This window comes from Monodelphis domestica, chromosome 8 (assembly GCF_027887165.1).
Source record: "Monodelphis domestica isolate mMonDom1 chromosome 8, mMonDom1.pri, whole genome shotgun sequence".
NCBI lineage: Eukaryota > Metazoa > Chordata > Mammalia > Didelphimorphia > Didelphidae > Monodelphis > Monodelphis domestica.
The window spans coordinates 58,475,031-58,488,089 of record NC_077234.1 but is presented as its reverse complement, the minus strand read 5'-3'; the positions used below and the strand labels follow the sequence as shown (position 1 = coordinate 58,488,089).

At 42.5% G+C, this 13,059-nt stretch overlaps 1 protein-coding gene across 1 annotated transcript in view; it reads right to left on the bottom strand.

Moving 5' to 3' along the window:
* The window catches only part of DNER (delta/notch like EGF repeat containing), a 371,868-nt gene extending 359,835 nt beyond the window's left edge, over positions 1-12,033 (bottom strand). The window contains exon 1 of the mRNA XM_056807062.1: positions 10,672-12,033. Within this exon, the coding sequence (XP_056663040.1) occupies positions 10,672-10,989 (318 nt within the window). The 5' untranslated portion in view covers positions 10,990-12,033. The remainder of the gene's footprint in view (positions 1-10,671) is intronic.
* Positions 12,034-13,059: the final 1,026 nt, after the last annotated feature.

Sequence of the window (13,059 nt, the reverse complement as noted above, 5' to 3'; positions counted from 1 at the left end):
AATTAACTAATTATATAAAAATTTCCCAAAAAAATAGCTGTTCTCATCTCTTGACTATCTATAAGGAATGGCTCTTATTCTTATCAATCTGAATCAATTCCTTATGTTATTTTATTTCTAATAAAAAATTACTATCTGGTTGTATTACACAATCACATTATTTTTATGCTTTTATCCAAGTTTCCTCATCTATTATCTCTAATATTTTATAATTTTCAGAGAACTTTCCACATTTGATCCTCACAAAAGCTCTTTGAGGTAGATAGGACAGGTAGGTTTATATTTTACAGATTAGGAAAGTATTTCCTAGAAATAACATGCCTTTCCCTAAATCACAGTTAATCAGCAACAGCGATGAGACTTACTCCCAGATCTCCAGACTCCTACTGTTCTTTTTGCTGTTTTTGTCAAAATTCCAGCCCTTTCTACCACCTTTCAGTCCTGGAAAAATAATCAACTCTATTCTGTTTCTGTTCTGAGGAAGGATCTATCATTCTACATTCCTACCCAAAGCCTCCATTCACCATCCCTGTACCTCTCCAAACCACTACTTCCCTATGTGTGTTGTCTCTCCCTATTAGAGTTTGGGATAGTTGTTAGTGAGGCGGTACCAAGGCAGACAGGGATTCAAGTCTCACCTCTGACAGTAGCTATGTGGCTCTCAGGCATCCAGGAAATTCTTTAAGACTATAAAGTGGAGATGATGAAATGGTCTACACTGATACAAGTAGCTCCTTGATCCAATGAAATCATCACAAGTCCATTGTAGAGCAAAGACTAGAAAACTGGTCTTGGATTCAAGAAGACCAAGGTCTAAGTCTATATGACATGTACTGGACTTGGGACCCTAGTCATTTAACCACTGAGTGTCTTAGACAATGCTAAATTTCAGGGAAGAGGCTGATCTAGAGGGGTAGAAAGGCTTTTCTCACTTGGAGGTCCCTATGCCAGTGAATTACAGGTTCAGTCCTTATGGCTGAAAATATTAGCAGACCCTAATTTAGTGTATGGCAAATGAGAAAATAACTGCAAAGCACTTGGCATAATAAGTGCTATATAAATATTAGTTACTATCTCTTAAATGTTTTTTCTTTCATTCAGTTTATATAAATGAAAACTTTAATAGAAAATATGTAAATAGTTGATATTTGCATAGTATTTTAAGGCATATATTCTCATTGTCTCCTCAACTTACCCTATAATCCTCATTTTATAGATGAAGAAATGGGCTCATTATGGTTAAATGATCTGTCCAAAATCATATGACCAGTGTCTGATGTGATATTTGAACCCAAGTTTTCCCAAATCCATGTCCAATATTATCCCTATCTATCAGTGGTGTCCAATTCAATTAAAAGGGGGTCCTAATGGCTTCATGTTGATTTAGAAAACAACAAATTAACATTATCTACACGGCATTGTATTTTTATTTATTTTGCTAAATATTTCCCAATTATATTTTAACATGGTTCCAACTACACTAAAGAATGTTGGAGACCACATGTAGGACTGGAGTACACCACACTGATTCTCAGTGCACAATTACACTGGACTCAGCTCCAATCCTGGTTCAAACACTGGCAAGCTATATGCCACCCTGGGAAAAAGGAAAAAGTACTATCCTCGAGTTTTGCATGACTTCACATGTAACATTAACATCCTATTGCTTGCCTTCTCAGTGGACAGAAGAGAAGTGAGAGGGAGGGAAACAATGTGGCACGTGGAAACTTTTAAGTATATTTAAAAATAAATTTATTCATCAAAGGGTGGGAGAGAAGTCCTATTCTCTCTAGTTACCCAAAGCTTAATCTATTTTCCAAAATGTTTGTTCAAATATCCATAAATACTTTTAGCTGTTATTTTAACTACCAAAACTTAGCCCAAAACAATTTCATTAAAAGCATGTGCTTTATAAACAGACAGACAAGCAGACAAAAGGAGGGAGAGGGAAAGGGAAAAAGAGAGGGACAGAGATGGGGACAGGGAGAGAGGGAGACGGGGGAAGGGGGAGAGGGAGAGGGAGAGGGAGAGGGAGAGGGAGAGGGAGAGGGAGAGGGAGAGGGAGAGGGAGAGGGAGAGGGAGAGGGAGAGAGAGAGAGAGAGAGAGAGAGAGAGAGAGAGAGAGAGAGAGAGAGAGAGGGGGGGGAGAGAGAGAGAGAGAGAGAGAGAGAGAGAGGGAGAGAGAGAGAGAGAGAGAGAGAGAGAGAGAGAGAGAGAGAGAGAGAGAGAGAGAGAGAGAGAGAGAGAGAGATGAGGAGGAGGGAGGGAGAGAGAGGGAGAAAATTAGAATCAGTTTCCTAGGAAAAATTAAACTGCATAAATAGCAGCTGTACAGTTAGACCACTTCTTTCAGCACAGAATTTAACACATTTTTATTATCATCCCAAAGAACAGCATCCCCACAGAAACAAATTTTTTCTAATAAAAAACAAAACAGGTGTCTCAATCAATGCTTGGATGTTTGGCAACAAATTTTTCATTTAGATGAAATAAACTTTGGGGTACTCAGGTAGCTTAGTGGAGTCAGGCCTAGAGATGGGAAGGTCCTAGGTTCAAATTCAATCTTGGACAATTCCTAGTTGTGTGACCCTGGACAAGTCAATGAACCCCAATTGCCTAGCCTTTATTACTCTTCTGCCTTGGAACTCATACTTAATATCAATGCTAAGACAGAAGAAAAGGATTTTTTTAAAAAAGAAAATAAACTTTACAAGCAATAAATAATAGATTCAAATAATCCATGGTTTTTATGGATAGCTCCTTAAAATTTGAGAGTTTCTGTATTTTGAATAGACAATTAGTGCCTCCCTCCCAGCAACAGCCATCCTCAAAAAGGAGCTAAAAGGAAACAGAAAGTCATATTTGACAGGAAATTTAAAGGCTGAGGTTGTTCATTCAAAATATTAGGAATGTTTGTCTCTTTTCTTTGGTATAAATTTATTTTTAATCACAAAAATTCTTATAGCTGAGATCCTTAATTGCAATCCTGATAGTAGCAGCCCTGCTTTATGTATGAAAGAGATGTGCCTACCATTCCTTTATAAGTCAGCTCAAATAAAGCCTTAGAATCAAAGGGTTTTGAAGCTGGAAAGAACCTTAGGGATTATCAAATCTGGGTCCTTCATTTTAAAGATGAAGCTCAGAAATGTTCAATGCTTTGCTTAGGATCACACTAGTTATTTGCCAAGCAGAGCCTAGACTTGAGATCCCCTGGCTCCTTCTAGTATACTCCCTTCCCATATACATCTTTACAAATTAATCTTTTATCTTTTACCTTTAAGATCAGTTACATGCTACATTTTGATTTTGGTCCAGCCCTGTGATTCCATCAATATGAGGAACTTCTGGTGTGTAAACTCTCTCCATCTGTGCAGATTAGTAAATTTTCTGTAATACATAATCTTTAGTGAGTTTAAGCAAGCAAAAAGCATTTATTAAGCAATTACTAGATGCCCTGAGTCAGGTAGACAGTATATATTGGTGGCAAGACAAGTCCAAGTCTTCCTGATTCCCATAGCCAGCACCATGGTCTTGACCTACTGATTCTCACATACAACAGAACTGATTAACTTTTGCCAAAAATGCATTAAAAAACTTGTACCTAATAATTCCATCCCATTAAAATAAAAGGTTTGTTAATTTAGGACTTGTTTCAAATATAACACATCTTTTTAAAGTGCTGTATTTTCCATAGGATTTAGAACTGGAAAGGGCCTTAGAGATCATATAGCCCAATCCTCCTCATTTTACACATGAAGACACTGAGACCCAAGAAATCGAGAACCAACTTACCCAAATTCACATACCAGTTTACTGCAGCAAAACAAGTATTCAAGAGGTATCTAAGTAGCTCAGTGGATAGAGAGCCAGGATGGAATCAAAGGGACCTGGGTTTAAATCTGGTCTCAGACACATCATAGCTGTGTGACCCTGGGCAAGTCACTTAACCCCAATTGCCTAGCCCTTACTGTTCTTCTGCCTTAGAATGATTTCTTTTAAAGCATGTGCTCTGGGGGGGGGGGGGAGGAAGGGATAGAGAGGGAGAGAGGGAGAGGGGGAGAGGGGGAGAGGGGGAGAGGGGGAGAGGGAGAGAGGGAGAGAGGGAGAGGGGGAAAGGGGGAGGAAGAGGAGGAGGAGGAGGAGGAGGAGGAGGAGGAGGAGGAGGAGGAGGAGGAGGAGGAGGAGAAGGAGGAGGAGGAGAAGGAGGAGGAGAAGGAGGAGGAGGAGGAGGAGAAGGAGAAGAAAATACTTGGCATCAACTCTAAAATATAAGATAAGGGTTTAACAAATCAAAAACAAATCTCCTCTAACTCCAAATTCAGTGTTCTTTCTACTATATAACTCTATCATAGTGCCCCCCCATACCTTGGGCAAGTTATTTTTCTTCTCATTTTTAAAATTGTGTTAATAACACTTTCTTTCAACTACTGCACAAGACTTGTGAGGGTCATATGATAGTTGCTGACAATAATCTTTTATTAAACTCTATGGATCAGGAACTATCCTAGGTGCTGGAGATACAAAAATAAAAATAAAATAATTCCTGTCCTCAAAAAGGTTTTATTCTATTGGGAAAAACAACATACTCATCAGTAAGTACATGCAAGATCTATAGAGATAGAAACTGGACCTACTCTTTAATTATTAGGGAAAGTCTTCTTCCACAAGAATGTACAGGCTGGCACATTCTCTACAACTGATGATTGCCAGAGTTATCTCAAACAAGAGGCAAGTTATGATTTGTCCCAGGTTACAGAAACAAGTATGTGTCAGAACTAGGCCTGGAAACCAGGTCTTCCTGCCTCTGAGGTTCTCCTCTCTATCCATTATGCCATAATGACTCTCTAATATACAAAATAAAAAAATAAGGGGAAGGAAGGAGGGCCTAAGTTAATTTGGGGTGACAGAAACAGAGAGGGTTTTACATAGAAGAAGCAACTTGGACAGAATTTTGAAGGAAACAAAGAATTTTTTAAAATAATATCTAATTTTTCCTCAGTTTCATGTAAAAACAATTTTTAATATTCTTTTTTTATTTTGAGTTCCAAACTCTCTCCTCCTTTCCCTCACTCTTTCTCTACCCACAGACAGTAAGCAATCTAATATAAGCTTCACATGTGCAATCATGTAAAACATTTTTCCATATTAGTAATTTGGAAAACAGAATTTTAAGAATGGAGGTAAGTTCATTCTGAGTACACAAGGGATGGTTTAAGGTAGTGAAACAGCAAATGGAGTGTCCTGGGAAGAACAATAATGAGAGTAGTTTAACTGGACTTTAATGTTTAGGATCAGGAGGAATGTATAAGAGGGCTAGATTGGTAAACTGAGGTAGTGATCAATCACAATTCCAGAGGGCTTTATGGTGAAATTTTCTCCCCACTCTGAAGGAAAGGTCATGAACTCAGGGTATAGTCTGAAATACTGGACACAGCAGCCAATGCAAAAATTTGATTTGATTGACTGTATTTGCCTGTTCTTAGGGTATATTATTCTTTCTTTTTTCAAGGTTGAGGGGGAAAAGAGAGAGCAGATTATTGTTTGTTGAAAAAATTTTAATTTAATTTGAAGGTAAATTGGGACTAGGTTGTAAATTAGGTCTTTGAAAGCTAAGCAGAGTCTATAAATGATCCCAGAGGCAACAGAGAACCAATAGCATTTAAGTTCAGAGAGTAACATGTCAGACTTGCCATTCAGAAAAACCTATTTGGCAGCTGCATGGAGAGTGGAGAAGCTTAAGGCAGAGGGGCTCTATTAGGATGCTATTGAGACAGTATAGGTCTGTGTTGGTGAACCTATGGCACATGCACTGGAGCATGCCAGAGGGGGCTGCTCCCCTACCCTTCTCCTCATGCCTCTGAGGACATTTCTCACATGGCCTGCCCTTCTGCCCAGTAGCCCAATTGGGTGGAACAGGGAGGTTCCCCAACAGGGAGGAACCTCCCCTGTCTGGGGTAAAGGTGGGGGCTCACATGCAGCATAAGAGTTGCAGTTTGGGCATGTGGTTTCTAAAAGGTTTGCCATCACTGGTTTAGGTAATACTCATATAAGCTGTCATTATGCCTTTCCAGGTATATTTTTTCAGTTTAAGAAATATTCTTGAATACTGATAAACATTTATTGAATGTTTTGATAGTAGAAGCAGAGGCCCTATTTTTTTTTAGCCACAACCCTTATCAATAGCTAATACACTCTTTCCTTATTTGTACCAGGCTGCCATCATTTTCATTTCTTTTTTTTTTCTTTTTTTGCATTTACTGCTATTCATTTAAAGGCAGTTAGGTGATACAATGGATAAAGTGCAGGGCCTGGAATCAGAAAGACAAATCTTCCTAAATTCAAATCTGGTCCCAGATTTGCTGTGTGGCCCTAAACAGGTCACTTGACCCTGTTTGCCTTGGTTTCCTCATATGTTAAATGAGCTGGAGAAGGAAATGGTAAACCACTCCAGTATCTTTGCCAAGACAACTCCCAGTGGAATCACAAAGAGTCACACATACCTGAAACAACTGAACAACAACAAAAACAGTCATCTAATCAACAAGTATTTATTAAGCATTTACAAATTATGGAAATTATACCAAGTACTGAGGGTACAAAAATAAACATACAATACCTGCCCTAAAGGAGCTTATATTCTAATATGGGAGAAAACATGTAAATAAATAAGCCAATAAAAGATTTATACAGATGAAAGACAGCCTTGGAAAGAACTGCTTTAGCAGCTGGTGGGACTAGGAAATGCCACAAGAAAAAAAAAAAACATTTGATATGAATCCTGAAGGAAGCAAAGGAATCTACAAGGTAGAGAGATGAAGAATTAAAGCATTCTAGGCACAGAAGAGGAGAAATTAAAAGGCAGGGAGAAGGGAGGTTAGAGTACACGAAAAACAGCATAACTAGTTAACAGTGAATGGAAAGGAACAAAATGTAAGATTAGAAAGGTAAGAAGGGGCCAGATTGTTAAGGGTTTTAAATGCCAAATAGAGAATTTTAAATGGAATGCTAGAGTAAACTAGAGAGCATTGAAAGGGAGTGTGCTATGGTCAGACCTACAATTTAGGAAGATCACTTTGATAGCTGGATGAAGGATGGATTGGAGTGGGAAGACACGAGATTCGAAGAGACCAATTAACAGGCTATCCCAATAGTCCAGAGAAGTGGTGATGCAATCCAGAATGAGGGGATAACTGTCTGAAAATAGAGAGGGAGGGAATGTATGGGAAAATATATCAAAGAGAAAAATTATAAGATCTAGCAATAGAATGGATGAACTGGATGAGGGAGAATAAGAAAAAGATGACACCAATGCTATGAAACTTTGAAATGTCCTTTCTAATTAGGCTATTAACTATTAAGGAGAAAGACAGAGACAGAGAGAAAGACACATATACACACAGAGAGACAATACCAGAAAGACAGAGAGATGAAGGAAGGAAGGAAGGAAGGAAGGAAGGAAGGAAGGAAGGAAGGAAGGAAGGAAGGAAGGAAGGAGGGAAGGAAGGAAGGAAGGAAGGAAGGAAGGAAGGAAGGAAGGAAGGAAGGAAGGAAGGAAGGAAGGAAATGAAACTTCAAGATTGTACTGTAATAAGCAGAAAATCTAAAATTTAAACAATTAAAAACAGTGTGTGTAATTAGTAGCTGGACAACCTCAATAAAATCTTTTTTGGTAGTCAAGTTAAAGCCAAGTTCCAAATTTACCAGAAAACAAAATCTGTTAAAATTGCAATTCCCATGTCTCTCTTGAATTTAACTCTCAAATATTTTTATATAGCCTTCTATTCTGAGTTCTGCTTCCTTGTCTCTTATGAATTAGGACTACTCTCCACAATTCTGTGTGTGCAAGAACCTATATTGCCCAAAATAATTTCTAAAATAACTAAAATATGACAGCATAGATTAGAGATATTTTAGAGCTGAGGGTCCTTGGAGATCAGGTATAACCTATGGCTATTTTAAGCTATTTTAATTATTTTCTATCTTGAACCACCATTCTAGACCTAATCAAAAAGTTTATGCTTCCTCACTAGCCATGGTTAGAAAGAATTAAACCCTGACTTTAAGTCCTATCTCTTTTATCCCTGGTAGCTGAGAGACCTCAGTTAAGTCTGAACCTCTTAGTGACCCCTAGGCAATTCTCTGAGACTGTTAAATTGCTTGCTCATTTGCACCAGTGAAGTCCCACAGGAAGAAATCACAGGTGAGACTCCTTTTTTTTTTTTGCCTCAACAAATACATTGTTTTTAAAAGGCCCCCAAAGCCATAATGATTATTACCTAATAATTAAGAAAGCACAAAAAAAAAATCAATAAGCCCTCCAAAGATATTACATGGTATTTTTAAAAGGAAAAAAAAAACCCTAAACCATGTCCAGTACTTGTTTTTGATTGACTTAAGCTGATGCACACATGCCTCATTTATCTTTTCTCCATGGTTATCCATTGCTGCTCCAGTGCTGCCCCACCCCCTTACTCCATTAGCCCTCAACCTCATCCAAGAAGCAACTGCAGCCTCTTACAGGTAGAACACAGCCTCTAAAAAATGTGCAATAACTTTCCCTTTCAGTTATGGAATTCGCACAGGGAAAAAATGAGAACTGAACAGTTGCAGCAACTTGGAAACTCCATCCCTCTCTACTCTCAGGCCATTAAGTGCAGGGCAGTTGAAATTAGCCTTTAATCCATTGAATTTCATTTTGACAAAGCTCTTTATTTATTTGTGGTTTTCTTAAATTTTCCAAAAGTAGGGTGTGAGAGCTGTGTCCTAATGAGGAGGGATTGTCAGAATGGACAACAGTTACAACCAAAACCTAGTAGAAGGATAGGGAGAATAGAAATGAATGTCCTTTTCACTGGAATTATAGCTCTATGGACAGAGAGAAAACTCCAACCTTGAAACAAATTACCTTTATGTTGACAGTTGCCCTAAAAAAGGACCTCTAAATAAAACTAAGCATCATCCATCAAGGTCATTCAACTTGGTCCCACCTTTATTCATGTGACTTCCTCTCCCTTGAGGAAATTGGGAGGGGGGAGAGAAGTCTTCCTCTACCACCAAAAAAAAAAAAAAAGAGCAGGTTTGAGCATCTTGCAAGCAGTTCCTATCCAAAAGTCTTTCATTAATTAAATTCATATGAAGCAACTCTCTTCAGGTCTATATGCAATGTGGAAAGGTATGTCCTTGGATTTTCCAATAGGAGCCCAAGGATAGTTCACAGCTAATTAGTTTAAATGAATCCTATGATCACAGAACAGCCTCTTTTCTCAAGGGCATCAGATTCATTTTCCTACCCTTCCTTGTGCCTTAGCTCTACTAGCCTGCTGGAGTCTAGACTCTTAAATTTCCTTTCTGAAATGTATATGAATACAAACCAAAGCTGACTTGGCTGGAGAGAGAGACATTTTGGTCTTTGTGTATATTGTATTTTCTAAAATTTCCCCAGAACCCAAGGCCACTGATGGCCATCCGAAAGCTCCTTTCCATCCTCTTGACTGAATAGCCTATCGAAAACATTTTCTTTGATTAATACTTCATTGGTTGATACACTGTGCTGTAGCTTCTCGTTTTCATAAAAAAAGAGAGATTGACACATAGTCAATATATATATGTGCATATATATATATATATTAGATCCATCTAATGTATATTAACTTTAACATCTCCATTCATGGTATTTGCCTTCCAATTTTTCTGAAATGTCGAATTAACGCCAAAGAGAGACCTAAGTCTCAGAGTCGACTAAAACACCCGCTGCTGCTCCTCCCATTTGAATCGCACGGTTTGCATTTTTGTCTCATCTCTGATGGGGAAGAAAAGTTCTCTCAACCTTAGCGAATGGTCCAACTAGGAGAGCACAGCCCGGGAAGGAAAAAGAAAAAGCCCCCTCTCAAGGAAGGATGAGCATGACTCCTTTGGGTAACAACATCTACCTTAAATATTTCATGAGCTTAAAAAAAATAAAAATAAAAAAGCTGGCAACCTCGGTAAGTCAATACGGCCTGAAGTGTTTCAGCTGCACCTGATCCATCTCGCTCTTGCCCTCTTAACTCCTACCAACTCGGGGAGTAAATGAGCTGTGTTAGACTGGCACGGAAGGATCGAAGGAAACAGCAGAGAGAAATATACGCCTAAGCAGGCAGGCAGGCAGGCAGCAGGAAGTAATACATACAACAGAAGTAAGTGGAAGTGAACGAAGGCGTGGACGTTACATCCTGGGGGTACAGAATGCGTTCCCCAGGAAAGCTAGAGATGGAGCTAAGAGTGGAGAGAGGCTAAGGAGATGCTTGGGCCAGGGGAGGGAGGAAAATCCAGGGAAGGAGTGGGAATGGGAGCCAGCCGCGGCGGTCGTGGATAGAGAGGGCGGGGGGAGCAGAGGGAGCACACAGAAAACGCCCCACGGTGCTGGATAACCGTATACCCCAGAAAGATGGAGGGAGTGGCGCTGAAAATGAAGCGAGAAGCGGCCCCAGATGCGGGAGGGCTGGGGAACAGACATGCCGAGAAGCGGCCCCAGATGCGGGAGGGCGGGGGAACAGACATGCCGGCAGTAAGGAAGCAGAAAGAAGGAGAGACACACGGAGGGGAGGGAAAGCCCGGGAGAGGATGCTCCTGTCCCAGCCGCCGCGGCTCAGGGTCGGCGCGCCCAGGTCCGGACCCTCCCCAGCCCCTCACCTGGCAGTTGCTGCCCGTGACTCCGGCGGGGCAGGTGCAGCTGTAACCCAGGTCGGGAGGCTCCTGGAAGTCGGGCTGCTGCTGCCCCGGGCTGGGGCTCGAGCTCGCGCTGGGAGAGCAGGTGCCGTTGTTCCTGCAGGGCTGCAGCGCGCAGGGGTCCGGCAGCGGCACGGCCGGGGTGACCGGGAGGGACTGGGATGGCCCCGGACTCAGCAGCAGCAGCAGCAGCCCGGGTAGCAGCGGGCGGCCGACCGGGAGCGGGTTGGTCGGCAAAGGGGGGAGGAGGCGGCGGCGGCGAGGACGCCGGCTGGGCAGCATGGCCCTGACAGGAGCTCTGGCTTGGGGAATGGAGCTCGAAGGCGCACGGCGGGCGCTGCTGGGCCCGGCCGGGTAGGGCTGGGGCTGGGGTGCTGCCGCTGGGGCTCAAGGCAGGAGCGGCAGAGCACGAGAAGCAGCAGCAGCAGCTACAGCGGCCGGCCGCACGCTCCTTAGGTTGCTTTTTGCAGCTGCGGGGATCCGCGGTTCCCCGGGCAACGCGCGGGCGGGGCCTGCGGGGCGGGGAAAATTGGAGGGGGGAAGAGGGGAAGAAGGGAGGGAGGGGCGGAGCCCGAGAGCTTGCTTTCCCTTGCTGGGGGCGCAGTGATCGCTGCCCAGAGATGGGGAGAGAGGCTACCTTTCCTTCCTCCCTTCCTCGTTCTCTCTTCACCCAAATACCCACCAATCCCCCTCTTCACACACACACACGCACACACACATACTCCGAGATCCCTTCACTTCCCTCTTGCCTCTTGGGGTGGAAGGGAATGTGGCTTGGGGAAAGGGGCACAGAGCCAGCGAGGGAATATCAGGGAGAAGAGGCCGGAGTCCAGAGCTTTGGTCCTACCCACTAGCTGCTAGGAGAAAAGGGGTGTGTCCCAAGGGCATCGGACTGTACCCAGCCGGCCGACTTAGGCAGTAGCGAGGAAAGGAGGGAGCCGTCAAAGCCTGAGCTAGAGAGAAAAGGGCTCCGGGATGTAGGGAGGGGCCAGTTAACGTTAGGGATCACAGTATCGCCCTTAAACTGAAAAGTGCAGCTGGATAGAGAGCGGGTCAAACTGGGAGAGGGATGACCAACCTCGGGCTGGCCAGGTCACAAGAAGCAGAGAGGGAGGAGGGAGGCTGCAGGTGGTTGTGCATACCGTCCAGAAAGGGGTCGGGCGGGTGCATCTTTGCCCACCTAGGATGGAGCTTTCTAGGAGCCCCTGCTGGAGAGGGAGAAGAGGAGGCAGCGGTTTGGCGCAGAATCCGTGTGTACCACTGCGGTGACCAGCCTTACCTCATCCACCGTGGCTGCCTCTCCCTCTTTCTCCAACCCTCCCTCCCTCCCAACACCCTTCCCCCTCTCCTTTCCATCCCACCCCCTTCCCCATGCCCTGGAGGAGCACAGAATCAAGAAGACTTCAGTATTAGATGTGTTCTCCCCTTTCCTCCCCCACTTTTGGGAGTCTGAGGTGGAGACTGGAGCAAAGCCATTCGATCCACCGAGAGAAAAGACTTGGAAAACAGCATTTCAGAAATCCTGATTCTCGGTCGCTCCACTGGTTAAAAAAATAAAAATTTAAAAAGTCAACCCCTGTTTGTAGAAGGGTTTCGACATTGATTATTTCTCCTTGCCTTAGGAAAACATAAATTTGAGGAGGGACAACATAGATGCGACTCATATTACTTTTAAAAATCTTCCACTATCTGTATAGTTAGATATACCTACATAAGCCCATGCCCCTGGGCGGAGGAGGGATGGCGCTAGAAATCTAATCAGATTTTGTATGGAAAGCAAGACTTCTGCAATGAGACAATATGAATGAGGAAAAGGATGCCACCCCAAACTAGGTATAGCTCGATTAAGGCTCAGAAATAACAACAGTGAGAAGCCCATGAAAGACTTAAGGAATCTGAGGATGTTAGGAGTTGAAGGAACCTTTTTGTTGTGCAGTGTTTTTTGTCAGACTCTGTGACCCATATTGTTCATGGGATATTCTTAGGGAAGATGCTGGAGTTGGTTTGGCATTTCCTTCCTCAGTGGATTAAGAAGGAAGTTAAGTGACTTGCCCAAGGTCACACTGCATAAGTGGTTGAGACCATATTTTAATTCAGGGCTTCCTGACACTAGCCCTAGGACCCTATCCCCTAAGACATCTAGCTATTATTCCCTACCCCATACCCCCTACCCCCAAGAAAGAAACCTTAGAGACTATCTTAAGTCTTTCATATTACAATTGAGGAAACTAATGCCAGAGTAGATGGAGTAACTAGTCTAAAATTACAGTGCTAGCCATAGCAAATCTTTCCCAATTGCTCTTAGTTACCGTGTTTCTTATTTATCTATAAAAAGCTTGCTTTGTATGTATT